Source organism: Chanos chanos, chromosome 4, assembly GCF_902362185.1.
Source record: "Chanos chanos chromosome 4, fChaCha1.1, whole genome shotgun sequence".
NCBI classification, from domain to species: domain Eukaryota; kingdom Metazoa; phylum Chordata; class Actinopteri; order Gonorynchiformes; family Chanidae; genus Chanos; species Chanos chanos.
The window spans coordinates 130533-150000 of record NC_044498.1 but is presented as its reverse complement, the minus strand read 5'-3'; the positions used below and the strand labels follow the sequence as shown (position 1 = coordinate 150000).

General features: G+C 47.2%; 1 protein-coding gene across 2 annotated transcripts in view; it reads right to left on the bottom strand.

Annotated features, from left to right (window-relative positions):
- ralgps2 (Ral GEF with PH domain and SH3 binding motif 2) overlaps positions 1-19468 on the bottom strand; it is a 90310-nt gene that overhangs the window by 13197 nt on the left and 57645 nt on the right. For both annotated transcript variants that reach the window (XM_030770776.1, XM_030770777.1), the window contains exons 8-11: positions 1158-1295; positions 641-731; positions 392-459; positions 4-145 (exon numbers count right to left, since the gene is read on the bottom strand). In XM_030770776.1, the coding sequence (XP_030626636.1) occupies positions 4-145; positions 392-459; positions 641-731; positions 1158-1295 (439 nt within the window). The remainder of the gene's footprint in view (positions 1-3; positions 146-391; positions 460-640; positions 732-1157; positions 1296-19468) is intronic.

Genomic DNA, 19468 nt, shown 5'->3' with positions numbered 1-19468 from the left:
CACTTGTAGCCTAAGCTGTGGCATTTCCTGTGTCCGTAGGGGAGGAGACTGCGTGGGGAGGGTGGAGTGGGCGGGACTTTAGCCAACGCCCCCTCGGCGGCATTTCCACGTCGCACACACAGAGGAGAGGCAGATGCATCAGAGCCTGAAACACACAGCATTAAAACACACAAACCTATAGATTAATACAAACAAACCCATAAAGCATTACATAAGTCACCTCACACACACACACACACACACACACAGTCACCTCTAACACACGCACACACTCACCCAGACCTCTAGATTTGTACACATGCTGAAAATTCTAACACAAACACTTATACACCTGCACACCCGCAGTCAGTGTGTGTGTACAGCTCAATCACACTAATGTGTGTGTCCTCACCAGCAAGGTCTTCTCTGGAAGCAGTGCAGCGAGGTGTACTGCTGGCTGGCTCAATCTTCAGAGAAAGTCTATCAAACACAGAGTACAGGTAACAGTTACCAAACACACTCAAACACTGCTGCTAACACACACATACGTATACACACACGCACATGCAAGCGCACTGCACAAAAGCAAAGACAAACACACAAACACAACACAAAAACACAAACATGAGCTTCACTGGCCAAGTGCTCTGGCTGAACTTACTTGTAGTTGTCATCCTCCACAAACTTCTGCAACTCCTCAATGTATCGCACTGAGTTTAGATACTTCTGTATGTGAGGCAATACTGGTATATCTGAGAGACAAAGACATAATCAGATACAAACGGACATTCACAACCTAATACATAAACACACACACACACACACACACACACATACACACACACACTCACACACACACACACGCACGCACGCTCGCTCGCTCGCACGCACGCACGCACACCAGACACACACACACACGCACTCACGCACACAGACACACACACAGACACATACACAGACACACAGACACACAGACACACACTCACTCACTCACACACACACACACTCACGCACACAGACACACACACAGACACATACACAGACACACACACACACTCACTCACACATACACACACACACGCACACACGCACACACACACACACACACACACTCACACACTCACATATACACACTCACACACACACACCTACACACACATGTACACACACACACACACCATATTCACAGGATCTCTGAAGATCAGAGATGATTCTCAGAATGTTGTTCATGAGATTTGAGCGTTGTTCATTCTCCAGGATACTGCCAGTCGACGGGTGGGCGGAGTCAATGTATGTCAGATCTGACAAATATATACCTGGGGGTTGGGGCAGAGAGGGAGGGAGAGGGAGAGGGAGAGGGAGGGACACACACAAACAAAACAAATTCAGCTCACAGTCACGCATCAACAAATGATAGATGATTCAATCATACAACCTTGACTGTTGAAGTCTAAACAGTGTGAAAAATCAGTCAGTAAGATTGATTGTTTATTACTTTAAAAGTTTAATGTATACACAGGATTAGTCAGAGAAATTTAATTCAGGCAGACATACTGAAGTTACTCACAAACTTCCTCACTCTCACTCTAAACAGAGAAAAGCAAGCATTTAGAATATCTGTGTGTGTGTGTGTGTGTGTATGTGTGTGTGTATGTGTGTGTGTGTATGTGTGTGTTTGTTTGTGTGCGTGTGCGTGCATGTGTTGGGGAAACATTTAAGGGCAGAATTGTGCATGTGGGCTTGTGTTTGTGTGGGTTTTTGTATGTGTGTGTGTGTGTGTGTGTGTGTGTGTGTGTGCGTGCACAATGGAAATGCCAGCTTTGCCATTTAATTGATTAAAAATGCCGTGAGAGATTGCAAACAACATAATTCTGTAACAATTAGTCAGACAGTTGCAGTGTCAGTTTGGGCTTGGCTGTTAGATTCTGTATCTTTTGTTGTGTGACACTCAAAGCCGTAGGATAGCTCTTAGAACTGCAGCACTTGTTTATCAGGATTGTCTGTCTCATGTCAGCTTGGTCATGCATGTACTGTATGTGTTCATTATGTAAGTCACTTTGGGAAAAGGCATCTGCCAAATGAATGAATGAGCTCTGTGTTTACAGCATCTGTCTATGGGCAGAGATATACAGATATACAAGAGCTCAACAAACTGGTGTCTGTGTTTATGGTCAGATGCAACAGCTCTTCTCTGTGGAAGTGCCAATTTTCCACCACATAGGTGGTAAAATCCCTGTGACAGGCAAAGAGGAGGGGCCAGACCTTGGCCAGCTATCGAAACAAAACTCACTCAAGATTCACTAGGCTAGAAGACGTCTCCATCACTGCAGACCTGCGGAGAGCTCAGAACAACTTTTTTGGGCTTGACACTACACTGGACCTCTTTATTTAGCAACGTGGCAAAGCTAATATTGCCTGTAGAGCAGTGGTTCTCAACTCCAGTCCACAGTAAACCCCATCATACACACCCATCAGTACCACAGTAAAACCCACCATACACACCCATCAGCACCACAGTAAAACCCCATCATACACACCCATCAGCACCACAGTAAACCCCATCTTACACACCCATCAGCATCACAGTAAACCCCATCATACACACCCATCAGCACCACAGTAAACCCCATCTTACACACCCATCAGCACCACAGTAAACCCCATCTTACACACCCATCAGCACCACAGTAAACCCCATCTTACACACCCATCAGCACCACAGTAAACCCCATCTTACACACCCATCAGCACCACAGTAAAACCCACCATACACACCCATCAGCATCACAGTAAACCCCATCTTACACACCCATCAGCACCACAGTAAACCCCATCGTACACACCCATCAGCACCACAGTAAAACCCACCATACACACCCATCAGCACCACAGTAAACCCCATCATACACACCCATCAGCACCACAGTAAACCCCATCATACACACCCATCAGCACCACAGTAAACCCCATCTTACACACCCATCAGCACCACAGTAAACCCCACCATACACACCCATCAGCACCACAGTAAACCCCATCATACACACCCATAAGCCCCTGCAGGGACAGTCCAGTCCCACACTAGACTTGTCTGGCTCAATATCTGACTAGTTTGGTCTCTGGTACATGTTGTTCTAGGTGCTTTCTTTTTTGGTTGGGGGGGGGGGGTGTTAAAGCGTTTTCTCCCTTTCGTTCTCTCTCTTAACTCTCCTTCTTTTATTTCCTTTCACTTTTTTATTCATCCCTTGTGCGGTGCGGATGTGAGGTGTGGATGTGAGGTGTGGATGTGCGGTGTGGATGTGCGGTGTGGATGTGTGGTGTGGATGTGAGGTGTGGATGTGAGGTGTGAATGTGAGGTGTGGATGTGAGGTGTGGATGTGAGGTGTGGATGTGCGGTGTGGATGTGTGGTGTGGATGTGAGGTGTGGATGTGAGGTGTGAATGTGAGGTGTGGGTGTGTGGTGTGGATGTGGGGTGGGTGTGTGGGGTGGATGTGAGGTGTGGATGTGTGGATGTGTGGGGTGGATGTGTGGGGTGGATGTGAGGTGTGGGTGTATGGTGTGGATGTGTGGTGTGGATGTGAGGTGTGGATGTGAGGTGTGGGTGTGTGGTGTGGATGTGTGGTGTGGATGTGTGGGGTGGATGTGAGGTGTGGATGTGAGGTGTGGATGTGGATGTGAGGTGTCGCTCTCTCTCTCTCTCTCTCTCTCTGCCTCTCTCTCTCTGTCGAGCCACACATGCTACTCCTGAGACACCAGTGATCCTGACTCCTCCCGCCCTCTGGACTGACCCATCCTGGTGTTATCATCTTCCATCCCCCGTCAGCCTCCTGTCTACATCACCATCCCCTTTGTTCATGCCCCAATTTACTTTCAGCTGTAACTGCCCACGTGGTCGGCACCTATTGCACACCTGTCTGACTAAGGAGGGGTCTCCTCTCTCTGTGGTCCTCCTCAAGATTTCTCCCATTTTCCCATTTCCCTCTTGGGTTTTTGGGGAGTTTTTTCTTGCCCGCCATGAGGATTAAGTCAGGGGGTGCCGTCATATTTTGATTTGACTGTTGTGGCCTGTAAAGCCCTTTGAGACTGTAAACAGTGATATTGGGCTCTAAATAAACTTGAACTTGAACTTGAACTTGATGTGTGGTGTGGGTGTGTGGTGTGGATGTGAAGTGTGGGTGTGTGGTGCGTGCATCGTCTTCAGTCAGATTATTTCTCCTTCAGAGCAGGTACCTAGTAAGACTCTGCTTTATATTGCTTAGTAGCCGCGATTTCTGGGTTCTCTCTTGTCTCTGTTGCGTGTAATTGTCCGAGTAGCCGCGATTTCTGTTTGCCCTGTATACTCTGCTGTCGTTTCCGTATATAATTTACTTCGTGCGCGATTCTTTCAGCGTTTGCTTTACCTTAGGTTCTCCGTCTGTTTAGAACTGTGTTCGCTGTCTGGTAGCGTTGTTAGCTCACTTTACTAGGGAGTTTGTATTGAATTCCTGTCGCATCAGCTGCCGAGTTGCTGATTTGCATTTGTTTGTTACTCTCGGTCTCAGTCAATTTACGCTTTGCTCTGAGGGGGCGGGGCTGTAGCCAGCCCTTAAGCCGCGAACGCGGTAGTCACAAGACTCTTTAGGAATAGTGCTTCCGCCAAGCGGCAGCTGTAGCGGCAGCTGTAGCGGTCTCGTCTCCCTTGTCTCGTCTCCCTTGTCTCGTCGGACGAAGACTCGGTCGGACTAAGACAAGGGAGTCTACCTGCGGGAGTCCACCGAGGAAGGACATCGAGGAAGCCGAGACAACTGCTGCCTGTCTGCCGTACACTAAGCGATTTATTTTCATCTTGATTTATTTTATTCTCACTTGCTTATCTGTGTAATTGTGTCTCTTCCATACCTCCTAAAAAAAAAAAAAAAAAAAAACCTTGTCCCCCTCACACTAACCATGTGTCATCTCCCTATTCCTGTTCAAGTTTCCTCTTACAATCTCCGCAGGTGGCGTCCAAAGCATCCTCGCGGACGCAACCTGTCTAACCTCATCCATCCACCACGCTCTGCTAACACTGCTACTGGCATTTCAGGTGGTCTCTGGAACTGCCAATCGGCGGTACAGAAGGCCGACTTCATCTCCGCCCAAGCCTCCTTGATGTCCCTGCACTTTCTGGCCCTCACCGAGACGTGGATCACACCGGAGAACACGGCCACTCCCGCTGCCCTCTCCACGGCCTTTTCCTTCTCCCACACTCCCAGACCCTCGGGAAGGGGTGGGGGAACTGGCTTCCTGATCTCCCCCTCGTGGAGATTCCAAGCAACATCTCTCCCTTCTATCTCCCCAACATCGTTTGAATTTCATGCTGTTTCTGTTTATTCCCCTTATAAACTACATATGACTGTTCTCTACCGCCCCCCAGGCCCTCTGCAGTCATTCCTAGATGAACTGGACATCCTCCTCAGCGCCTTCCCTGAAGATGGCACTCCCATCCTGCTGCTAGGAGACTTCAACCTTCCGAATTCTACTCAGTCTGACAGCCTACTCTCCCTCCTTCAGTCCTTTGATTTTACCCTCGTGGAGTCCACTGCAACACACAAGGGCGGTAATCAACTGGACCTGGTCTTCACAAGAGGCTGCCTAGTTCCTGATCTCACGGTCACACCGCTCCAAACCTCAGATCACTTCTTCATGTCCTTCTCTCTCTCGATCTCTCCCTCTCTGAAATCCTCAGCACCCAAGCTACCAGTCGCAGCTAGACGTAACCTTCGCACTCTCTCCTCTAGTGCCTTCTCTTCTATGGTCTGCTCCTCTCTCCCACCTGTAGAAGCCTTCTCACTTCTCCCCGTGGAAAAGAAGTCCTCTACGGTCCTCTCTGCGCTGGCCTCCACCCTGGACACCCTCTGCCCCCCAGTCACCAAACCGGCTCGCCTCTCCGCCCCCAGTCCCTGGTTGACTGATAGTATCCGTGCCGACAGAACCAAACTTCGCGTGGCTGAACGGAGATGGCGGAAATCGAGATCCTCCAACGACCTGTCCCACTACCACTCTCTTCTTTCTTCTTTCTCCTCTACCCTGTCCGCTGCCAAATCTGCCTTTTTCCACTCTAGGATCAACTCTGCCTCCTCCAACACCCGCAAACTCTTCTCCACCTTCTCCTCCCTCCTTTCTCCTCCTCCTCCTCCTCCTCCCTCATCCCTATCTGCTGATGACTTTGTCTCCTTCTTCAAGAAGAAGATCAATGACATCTGCGACTCCTTCCCCCCTCCCCCTCCCACCTCGGATCCTGCACCCTCCCCCCCTGCTATCTTCTCCTCCTTCTCCCCTCTATCTGACGCTGAAGCTCTCTTACTTATCAAATCCCATCGTCCTACTACCTGTCCTCTTGATCCCATCCCCTCCCCTCTCTTTCAGGCCATCTCGGATGACATTCTGCCCTTCATCTCGTCCTTGATCAACAGCTCCCTATCTACTGGTACGGTTCCTTCTGCCCTGAAGAGAGCACGGGTCAAGCCACTGCTCAAGAAGCCCAGCCAAGACCCTGCGGATGTCAGTAGCTACCGCCCAGTCTCTCACCTACCGTTTCTCTCCAAAACCTTGGAACGTGCTGTATATAACCAACTCTCACCATATCTTCTGCAGCACAATCTCCTGGATCAAAATCAATCCGGATTCAAAGCCGGCCACTCCACCGAGACGGCCCTTCTTGCTGTCACGGAGGAGCTCCACTTGGCCAGAGCGAAGTCTCTCAGCTCTGTCCTCATACTCCTAGACCTCTCCGCAGCATTCGACACGGTCAACCACCAGATCCTCCTCTCATCCCTTGCTGGGCTGGGCTTCGCGGGTTCTGCACTCGCATGGTTCAAGTCCTATCTGTCTGACCGCTCCTACCAGGTCTCTTGGAGGGAATTGGTCTCCTCCACCCGCACTCTACACACAGGTGTCCCACAAGGGTCAGTACTTGGTCCACTCCTCTTCTCCCTCTACACCAGATCACTTGGCCAGGTTATCTCCACCCATGGCCTCTCTTACCACTGCTACGCTGATGACACACAGCTGTTCTTCTCCTTCCCCCCCTCTGACTCCCAGGTTCAACCTCGCATCGCAGCCTGCCTAACTGACATTGCCTCCTGGATGTCTGCTAACCATCTCAAACTTAACCCGGAGAAAACAGAGCTCCTGTTTTTTCCTGCTAAGAACTCCCCAGCGATCGACAATACAATCACCATCGAGGGATCTGCGGTGTTTCCCACCTCAGCAGCCAAAAACCTTGGCGTCACCCTCGACAACCAGCTGACATACACCGGGCACATCGCAGCAGTCACACGATCCTGCAGATTCGCCCTATACAACATCAGGAGAATCCGCCCTTTCCTCACGCAACAGGCAACCCAGCTCCTAGTCCAAGCGCTTGTCATCTCCCGCCTGGACTACTGCAACGTTCTACTGGCTGGCTTGCCGGCCTGCGCCATCAGGCTGCTCCAGCTCGTGCAGAACGCCGCTGCACGCCTAGTATTCAACCTCCCTAAGCACTCTCATGTCACTCCGCTGCTTACTGCACTATACTGGCTTCCGGTAGCAGCCCGCATCCAGTTCAAGACACTGGTGCTGGCCTACCAGGCCACAAGAGGCTCTGCCCCATCATACCTTCAGTCTCTTATAACGCCTTACACCCCAACTAGGACCCTCCGCTCCACGTCCTCCGGACAACTGACGGTCCCCTCACTCCGGGAACCCGGCAGCCGCTCCTCCCGGCCACGCCTCTTCTCTGCCATTGCCCCGAGGTGGTGGAACGACCTCCCCCATGCAGTCAAGACTGCGGAGTCTCTTACCATCTTCCGCAGGAAACTGAAAACCCACCTCTTTAGAACACACCTGTCCCCCAATGCCTAACCTCCCTTCCCCCAATGCCTAACCTCCCTTCCCTAGAGGAAAAAAAAAAAAAAAAAAAATTACCTTTGTCTTGTATTTCTGTTTGTAAAAGTATCCCAGGGGCGCAATGCGAAAGGGCAATTTGACGCTCAGTCTTATTATGATCTCTGTTGAAGGTATTAGAAATCCGACTGATGCACCAATTGTAAGTCGCTTTGGAAAAAAGCGTCTGCCAAATAACTAAATTGTAAATTGTAAAATTGTGGTGTGGATGTGAAGTGTGGATGTGAGGTGTGGGTGTGTGGTGTGGATGTGAGGTGTGAATGTGTGGATGTGAGGTGTGGATGTGAGGTGTGGGTGTGTGGTGTGGATGTGAGGTGTGGATGTGAGGTGTGAATGTGTGGATGTGAGGTGTGGGTGTGTGGTGTGGATGTGGGGTGGATGTGAGGTGTGGATGTGTGGTGTGGATGTGAGGTGTGGGTGCTATTGTATCAGAAAAATTCTTTACCCCCAGCATGTACTGGTCTTCACTTGTAAATTTAATAAATGAATGGTCACAAAATAAAAAACAGGATAATTCATCCTAAACACTATTTGATCAGAATAAACATTTCAGTAGAAAAACAGTAGAAACTGTGGTTGAAACAAATTTCAGTGGAAACATGTATCAGTAGAAACATATTTCTGTGGAAACATTTCAGTAGAAACATATATCAGTAGAGACATATTTCTGTGGAAACATTTCAGTAGAAACATATTTCAGTATGCTCAGTGAAGTCCAGCCCTACACCACTGTTTAGACTGTTTGAGTTCTTGTAAAATTACATACGGTGTGAAAAAGAGGAAGAAAGCAAACATGAGACAAAAGCCTGTGGAAGGTGAGTCCATTTTATGGACCAAATGTGAACTGAGCCTTTGAATTATTTTCTTCAGTTGCTCTGTAAAAGTTCACCCATGTCAAAAAAATAAAAAAGCCACTCCTGCATCTCCTGAGATGAGAGGGGATCCAGCCTCCATCTGCCAACCAGTTCTCATTCGTATGCCTCCACAAATCATACTCAACCATACACACAACACACTCTGTAAAATAAAGTTTTCGTAAAATCCCCTTTGTACTACATCAGATCACTGAGAGAGAGAGAGGGTAGTGCAGTACTACTGGTAAACACACCACAAAAACATGCAAGGACACAGTATTGAGGAGAGCACAGGAAGTTTATTAAATCTCAGCAAAGCTGGTGAAAGAGAGAGAGAGAAAAGACGGATTCTGTGAGAGCATTAGGATGCAATTTTTACAAAACTGTTTGGCCTCTTAATTATTACTTTGACTAATCTTGTCCATCTGAACAAAAAGAAAGGGGCAGTCATTTGCATTCTCTACATGACTTCGGACTGAATAATCAATAGAGTGTAAATAACAGAAAAAAAAAATCAGTTGTGTCTGATACAATTCTGTTTTAAGAGGAACCACTGCGACAGACTCCACACAGAACACGACCCCTGCCCTGATTTTATAGAGTACGGTTCACCTTCAGGAGAGAGACATGGGATTTAAAGCGTGGAATAAGATTTTCTGTTTCTACACTGGAGACAGAATAAGAGGGACCGGCTGTTCACAGAAGAAAGGGAAGGAGGTGGGAGAGGGTGAGAGGAGGGGAAAAGAAAGTGAAGGAGGTGGGAGAGGACGAGAGGAGGAGAAAGGAGGCAGATCCCCATTCCCTCCCTCCTCTCCCATCCTTTGTGAAAAAATGCGAGACGCAGTCGACTAGCGGCGCAGTCTTCAGAGAGCAGCTGGGAGTTATGTCTCAGTCTGAGAGCCAGTGAATCCAGAGAGAGGAGTTTTGCAATAAATCGCAAGGTCCAGGGCACTTTAGAAAGAACAGCACAGTGGGGGGAGGAAACCCCAAAACCTGGACAAGAGAGATGAGACTAAAGCTGTGGACCTCCATGGAGGACAGACAGACAGCGAAGGATCAGAGGATCTGATCCAGCATAAGAGCAAACATACAGAGAGACACCGACGTTCACTTTCTGCACTTTCACACAACAAAGGTGTGTAACTGCAACCTTTACTTCTTTACCGAATGCTCTGTTATGCTTTTCTGTTTCTGCACCCCCTCTCTAGCCAGCTGGAAAATCTTAGGAGGAGCGGTTTGGCAGTTCTGTGAATGGTTCAGCACATGCTGTAATGTTTAGTTATGCTCTTGTTTTCATGAAAAATTCTAAAATTCTCATCCCAACACTCCCACATCAGGAATGTGTAACTGCGAGCGTAAACTCCGGTCCTTGGGTCATTTCAAACATTAGAGCAAGATGTGTCCTGCCATTCCTTCTGAGTACAGCATGGGGGGAAAGCAGGGCAAGATCAAAGCAGAAGAACCCCTCGAAATCCAGCTGCAGAGAAACCTAAAGTGATTTAATTTAGGGATTTGTTTGAATCTTTGCTAAAGCATCAATGCAAGCGTCAGTCTGGGTGTGTTTATTGACTAGACACTGTTGTGTAGTGGGCTCTGCAGTGTTTTGTCCTGATGGGATAAGGGGTTCCATTCATAAAAAGCCATGCCTTAAGGAAAACATACCCCCAAAACACAAGGTCATTTTACACTAACCGTTTCCTCATGCTCAAACGTCCCTGCCGGTCATCTGATATTCTCACAGCACATAAGCTCTTCAGCATGACAGTGGAGGCTTTGAGAGCTACAGACACCATAACACTGTCCACAGCGTAACACTAATCTGTTTCTATCTCAGCTGTGACCTGTCAAAACCTTGGATCAGAGCTACAGGACTTTCCACTCTGCCTCTGGTCTGAGAAAGTTAAGATCCAGGTTTTCAGACTGACAACAGAATGAAATAGGACAGGAAATGAAGCACCTACATGTGGACAAAGGGCAACAACAGAAGCTACAGATGAGCCAAAGCTTCAGAGCAGGCAAAAAGTGATTATAGCTCACACATACACACCACACACACACAAACACAAACTGGTAATCCAAACAGAATCAGACATAGGAGCGCAGATGTTTCCTTGTAGATTACAGCAACTCAAAAACAGACAGAAACAACCACAGAGTGCATACATATGTATATGTATATGTGTGTGTGTGTGTGTGTGTGTGTGTGCGCGCGCACGCGCGTGTGTATATGTGTATATATATATATATTTTTTTTTTTTTTAAGCAGACTGTTTCTTGCTGAGAACATTGTGCACTGAAGCTTTTGTCTTGTAGCTCACCTGCACTATCTACCTGTCTATCTGTCTATCTATCTGTCTATCTGTCCATCTATCCATCTATCAATCTATCTATCTATCTATCTATCGCTTACCTGCACCATGTGTGTAAAACTCTGGCACCGACCACACCACAATACTTTAGCCACACACATCACAATACTCCAGTCACACACACCAGAATACTCCGACCAGTCTCACCACAATACTCCAGTCACGCACACCAGAATACTCCGACCAGTCTCACCACAATACTCCAGTCACACACACCAGAATACTCCGACCAGTCTCACCACAATATTCCAGTCACACACACCAGAATACTCCGACCACTCTCACCACAATATTCCAGTCACACACACCAGAATACTCCGACCAGTCTCACCACAATACTCCAGTCACGCACACCAGAATACTCCGACCAGTCTCACCACGATACTCCAGTCACGCACACCAGAATACTCCGACCAGTCTCACCACGATACTCCAGTCACGCACACCAGAATACTCCGACCAGTCTCACCACAATACTCCAGTCACGCACACCAGAATACTCCGACCAGTCTCACCACAATACTCCAGTCACACACACCAGAATACTCCGACCAGTCTCACCACAATACTCCAGTCACACACACCAGAATACTCCGACCAGTCTCACCACAATACTCCAGTCACGCACACCAGAATACTCCGACCAGTCTCACCACAATACTCCAGTCACGCACACCAGAATACTCCGACCAGTCTCACCACAATACTCCAGTCACGCACACCAGAATACTCTGACCAGTCTCACCACAATATTCCAGTCACGCACACCAGAATACTCTGACCAGTCTCACCACAATATTCCAGTCACGCACACCAGAAAACTCCGACCAGTCTCACCACAATATTCCAGTCACACACACCAGAAAACTCCGACCAGTCTCACCACAATACTCCAGTCACACACACCAGAATACTCCGACCAGTCTCACCACAATATTCCAGTCACACACACCAGAAAACTCCGACCAGTCTCACCACAATACTCCAGTCACACACACCAGAATACTCTGACCAGTCTCACCACAATACTCCAGTCACACACACCAGAATACTCCGACCAGTCTCACCACAATATTCCAGTCACACACACCAGAATACTCCGACCAGTCTCACCACAATACTCCAGTCACACACACCAGAATACTCTGACCAGTCTCACCACAATACTCCAGTCACACACACCAGAATACTCCGACCAGTCTCACCACAATATTCCAGTCACACACACCAGAATACTCCGACCAGTCTCACCACAATACTCCAGTCACACACACCAGAATACTCCGACCAGTCTCACCACAATATTCCAGTCACGCACACCAGAAAACTCCGACCAGTCTCACCACAATACTCCAGTCACACACACCAGAATACTCCGACCAGTCTCACCACAATATTCCAGTCACGCACACCAGAAAACTCCGACCAGTCTCACCACAATACTCCAGTCACACACACCAGAATACTCCGACCAGTCTCACCACAATACTCCAGTCACACACACCAGAATACTCCGACCAGTCTCACCACAATACTCCAGTCACACACACCAGAATACTCTGACCAGTCTCACCACAATACTCCAGTCACACACACCAGAAAACTCCGACCAGTCTCACCACAATATTCCAGTCACACACACCAGAAAACTCCGACCAGTCTCACCACAATATTCCAGTCACACACACCAGAAAACTCCGACCAGTCTCACCACAATATTCCAGTCACACATACCAGAAAACTCCGACCAGTCTCACCACAATACTCCAGTCACGCACACCAGAATACTCCGACCAGTCTCACCACAATACTCCAGTCACGCACACCAGAATACTCTGACCAGTCTCACCACAATACTCCAGTCACGCACACCAGAATACTCCGACCAGTCTCACCACAATACTCCAGTCACACACACCAGAATACTCCGACTCAAACCATTACTGATCAGTATCACCTCACGTCCATTAATTCTGAAAAATCAAAACCTGAAAATCACAACTGAGTCACATGACTGCTCACACCTGATGGCTACCACTTGATCTGAGAAAAGGATTTCTCCCATTTTCCCAATTCCCTTTTGGGTTTTTGGGGAGTTTTTTCTTGCCCGCCATGAGGATTAAGTCAGGGGGTGCCGTCATATTTTGATTTGACTGTTGTTGCCTGTAAAGCCCTTTGAGACTGTAAACAGTGATATTGGGCTCTAAATAAACTTGAACTTGAACTTAAAACCCTTAAAAAGCAAGGAACAAAAAACTGGACATCTGTGCTAATCCAGTAGCAGACACCAAATGGATTTCCATAAGTCTGACTACAATGCTAACAGGATTAGCATGGGCAGCAGCCTTCCGCACCTCGTATAGTTAAACAGGAGCTATTTAACAATCTCAAAGTTATACATATGTTCCATTAGTTAATTATTATTTTATTATTGATTATTAGTCTAATAGAACTCAATCAATTTTGTGTCACTTGCTAGCATTAAAAATGAGCGGCATTACCAGCAATGCTAGACATCCACTGATGTAAGCATTCAACAAGGCAAATAATCGGAAGGGTACTCACTTTTCTCTTAATACATCAACCTGGTTATGCAGGTGGCTTGCTTACCAGGGTCAAAAGATAACACACTCCTGCTGTGTGTGTGATTATAGTCTCTGTAACCACAAATAATAACCTCTCATTGAGGTTGAATGGGTGCGAAATTTGCACTGATGTGAAATCGGTGTTAATTCGCAGAAGCATGCGAAACTGAGATGGCGAATTTTCAAGTTTATGCAAATAAGAACCACACAAGAACCAATCAGTTCAGTGCGTGATGTGTTTGGTACATGACGTTTTCTAGAGAGGTGGGAGTAACGAAAAAAGTCCGACCAAGATGGCGGAGGCTAAATGCTACATGTAGCATGAAAACACGTATATGATTAAAAGATATATCGGCAACCATTTGTGTCTACATCAACACAGGTTGTTGTTTAAATGTTTCATGAGCTTAGTCGGGACCAGAGCAGTACAAAAAACTCTCAACGGCTCTGGCTGGGGCACATAGACCACTGTAGACCATCATTTAAGCACTCTAGCTTTCAGTCGAGGAGACTTCCTTGCTGTTTTCGCAACCACGCCCCCAGTGCAAAATGTGGCAGTGCGTTAGAAATGAAAGGTCACCCGGGAGAGGGTAACAATCTGGCAATCAGTTAATTTTCTCTACAGGTCTTCACATCTCATCTGTCCTTCTGTTACTGCCTGAGAAAAGAATACAAATCTTCAGATGACTCTGATGAGGCTAAAGAGTGAAAAGGTGTATGAGGGAAAGAAAGTTGTAAAGTTCAGATGAAGATGAGAATGAGGTTGATCTGAAACCCTGAATGGCACAACAGTGGAATATCATGTCTAATTCCAACACAGAGGAATCAGGACAAGCACACACCAACACACACACGATGCTAACAGAAGCACGTCACGGAGCAGTGCCAGCTGCCATCAGACGCGCTTCCTCATGCAGCTGTGACCGCCACTGGTACAAGACACTGTGGCGCATGCTACAGGCTTTTCAGTTACTGACGACAAAATAAGTATTTGCTACAAAGGAATGTAAGAGTAAATGTACCCAAACATACACAGCAAACTATGCAAAGCAGGATGAGTGTTTTTCATTACACTCAGAATTGACCAATACACAGTTCTCCCAGCAAAAAGTTATGCCAGCTCCTTCATCTCCACGGGCTTCAGGGCATTTAGTTTTGCCAACTTTCTGTCCACGTGATGGCAAATTCTTTTATCTGTCTACAGGATGGTAAATTCCTTTATCGGCCCACAGGATAGTGAATTCCTTTATCTGTCCACAGGACGGTAAATTAGTTGTCACTACAGACCTTTAAAACTGAATAATATCTGACCAGGTAATAACGTTGACCTGAGTGCTCATAACTTTTCTCTTCTCAGTGATACAGTCTAGCACTGCCAGTGATATAGTCTAGCACTGTCAGTGATATAGTCTTGCACTGTCAGTGACATAGTCTAGCACTGCCAGTGATATAGTCTAGCACTGTCAGTGACATAGTCTAGCACTGTCAGTGATATAGTCTAGCACTGCCAGGGACATAGTCTAGCACTGCCAGTGACATAGTCTAGCACTGCCAGTGACATAGTCTAGCACTGTCAGTGACATAGTCTAGCACTGCCAGTGACATAGTCTAGCACTGCCAGTGATATAGTCTAGCACTGTCAGTGATATAGTCTAGCACTGCCAGGGACATAGTCTAGCACTGCCAGGGACATAGTCTAGCACTGCCAGGGACATAGTCTAGCACTGCCAGTGATACAATCTAGCACTGCCAGGGACATAGTCTAGCACTACCGGTGACATAGTCTAGCACTACCGGTGACATAGTCTAGCACTGCCAGGGACATAGTCTAGCACTGCCAGTGATACAATCTAGCACTGCCAGGGACATAGTCTAGCACTGCCAGTGATATAGTCTAGCACTGTCAGTGATATAGTCTAGCACTGCCAGGGACATAGTCTAGCACTGCCAGGGACATAGTCTAGCACTGCCAGTGATACAGTCTAGCACTGCCAGGGACATAGTCTAGCACTACCGGTGACATAGTCTAGCACTACCGGTGACATAGTCTAGCACTGCCAGGGACATAGTCTAGCACTGTCAGTGATATAGTCTTGCACTGTCAGTGATATAGTCTAGCACTGCCAGGGACATAGTCTAGCACTGTCAGTGACATAGTCTAGCACTGCCAGGGACATAGTCTAGCACTGCCAGGGACATAGTCTAGCACTGCCAGGGACATAGTCTAGCACTGTCAGTGATATAGTCTTGCACTACCGGTGACATAGTCTAGCACTGCCAGGGACATAGTCTAGCACTGCCAGGGACATAGTCTAGCACTGCCAGGGACATAGTCTAGCACTGTCAGTGACATAGTCTAGCACTGCCAGGGACATAGTCTAGCACTGCCAGGAACATAGTCTAGCACTGTCAGTGACACAGTCTAGCACTGTCAGTGACATAGTCTAGCACTGCCAGTGACATAGTCTAGCACTGTCAGTGACATAGTCTAGCACTGCCAGTGACATAGTCTAGCACTGCCAGGGACATAGTCTAGCACTGTCAGTGACATAGTCTAGCACTGCCAGTGACATAGTCTAGCACTGCCAGGGACATAGTCTAGCACTACCGGTGACATAGTCTAGCACTACCGGTGACATAGTCTAGCACTGCCAGGGACATAGTCTAGCACTGTCAGTGATATAGTCTTGCACTGCCAGGGACATAGTCTAGCACTGCCAGGGACATAGTCTAGCACTGTCAGTGACATAGTCTAGCACTGCCAGGGACATAGTCTAGCACTGCCAGGGACATAGTCTAGCACTGTCAGTGATATAGTCTTGCACTGCCAGTGACATAGTCTAGCACTGCCAGGGACATAGTCTAGCACTGCCAGGAACATAGTCTAGCACTGTCAGGGACACAGTCTAGCACTGCCAGGGACATAGTCTAGCACTGCCAGGGACATAGTCTAGCACTGTCAGTGACATAGTCTAGCACTGCCAGGGACATAGTCTAGCACTGTCAGTGACATAGTCTAGCACTGCCAGGGACATAGTCTAGCACTGTCAGTGATATAGTCTTGCACTGTCAGTGACATAGTCTAGCACTGCCAGGGACATAGTCTAGCACTGCCAGGGACATAGTCTAGCACTGCCAGGGACATAGTCTAGCACTGCCAGGGACATAGTCTAGCACTGTCAGTGACATAGTCTAGCACTGTCAGTGACATAGTCTAGCACTGCCAGGGACATAGTCTAGCACTGTCAGTGACATAGTCTAGCACTGCCAGTGACATAGTCTAGCACTGCCAGGGACATAGTCTAGCACTGTCAGTGACATAGTCTAGCACTGTCAGTGACACAGTCTAGCACTGTCAGTGATATAGTCTAGCACTGCCAGGGACATAGTCTAGCACTGTCAGTGACATAGTCTAGCACTGCCAGGGACATAGTCTAGCACTGTCAGTGACATAGTCTAGCACTGCCAGGGACATAGTCTAGCACTGTCAGTGATACAGTCTAGCACTGTCAGTGACATAGTCTAGCACTGTCAGTGACATAGTCTAGCACTGCCAGTGACATAGTCTAGCACTGCCAGTGACATAGTCTAGCACTGCCAGGGACATAGTCTAGCACTGCCAGGGACACAGTCTAGCACTGCCAGTGACACAGTCTAGCACTGTGAGCATCATTTGGCTACCTTTACCTCTACATTTCCTCATTCGACAGATACTTTTGCTTAAAGTCACTCACAAGCCATACAACCCTCGCACTTAAAATACAAACAAGTAAACGGGCCACGGTGTCTAAGCATCTGATGGAGAAAGGCAACTAATTCCACCACTTTGGTGTTCCGTGTAAAAAGATGTCAGATTTGAAACTGCTTTAATGACTGTTAAATGGAGATTTCGCACAGCTTCTGTGAATTTCAAAGTAAATCTATCTGAAACACACACTAAAGTGCTTTCGGACATGTACAACAATATTGTGTTATTTACATTAGGCTAGTGCTCTGTAGTCTCCAGTCTCCAACATCAGTAGTTCTGGACAGACTAGAGGAATACAGTGAAGAAGGACTGTGCACTGATGGCTGGAATGTAACTGAATGGTACAATGGTGGATTTAGTGTGTCTATGGGATTGAATTATGTAAACTTTTGAATTTTTGAAGTTTGTTATACATCACAGATTAAGTTTATTCTCCAAATGTAGACACAACTCAGTCAGTCCAACTCTTCCATATAGATTTTCAAGGTTACGTTACTTCCTCAAGATCCAAAATAGAATGATCCATGTTAACACACTGGCTCTCAAAATGCTGGCATGCATATCAGTAATCGGGCTGTTTTCCACAATCACTTGTGTCGATCCAAAAACTAAATATCAGTCGTCCTCCTTAAAAGATGATTTTTAGTAAAAAAAAATTGATGTAAGTGAACCTGCTCTTACCTCTGCCAAAGGAAAAAACAATTTCAGGTCTGATTTCATTTGAACATTTTGATTAACAACCCAACTGTGACTCATTTAATAAGAATTAGGGTGAGTTGAAAATTGGTCTAACTTATGTTTAGGATTAGACTGGACTAACACTGGACTACTGGCCCCATTATCCCTCTGCCCCCTATGAGTACAGTATGTTGTTGTCATAGAGATGAAAATGAGAGTATAGGCATTTCTCCTTCAGATTCACGCTGGAAGGGTAACTGCAAACGTGGTGCTATTTCACCAGCACTGGAAGACAAAAACAAAACAAACAAATAACAGACGTAGGCATGGCCAAAACGAGGACCAGTGACAGGTTTTCACGTTTCCTCCTCAACCTCATTATGAGCTGGGCCAAAGATCGGTGGACAAGCTCTCTCTCTCTCTCTGATGGAGCACAGACTGGCTGTTGTTTCATGGCCTTTTCTGGCTTTCTGAAACAGGAGATCTCTACAGCCATCTGTAACTGACCAAGTTGCCCTGTCTCATAGAGGAGCAAAGCAAATAATAATAAACCACTGTGAACTCTCCTGACCAGCAGAGATTAACCAGGCACAGGATGACATGCAAAAATCTGATCCACCAAGGGCTCAATGCACACACACAGATTAATACACACTGAAATAACGATGAAATAACACAGAGCTTCTGCTGATGGACATCCTGTGTGACCTCTCTCAGAGGGACATGCATACAGATTACCCCCCTCTCCATTATTCTGAGAACTTTACACAGGAACACTGGTGTCAAAGGCACATACACATTTGTATGCATGATTCACTTCTGTAACACATTCTGGATGTGAGGAGACGCCAACACAGGAACTGGACGGGTCTCCAACACACATACCACCTCACATACGAAATGTTTTCCCACAAAGAGTTCTTGATCCTGGGATGTAACTCTAGGAGAGCTGGGGGCAGGGGGACTCTAACAACGCTAAATCCCTCCAGAGTGCTGAAGTCAAAACAACCTATGAAGAGACTAGCAAAGGGGTTATAGCTCAGTGGTGCACCCCCCCCCCCCTCCCACTACACAGTATAATGAAAAAGAGAGAATATTTTGATTTGGCAAAAGGCTTATTGAATGACAACCACCCCTATCCTCCAATCTGCACTATTTCTCTTTGGGTCCTTCATTACAGCACAACATCCCCTTAAACATACCAAAGGAACTTACAGTGGGATGTCCCGGTTTACTGCTCTTTGGCTCTGACTGTTAAGCCACCTCACCAATGAGGATCCTGTTACATCTGTGTGAAGATGCGTGGGGGTGTGTGTGTGCTGACGAAAACTGCACTGGCCTTTTCTCTG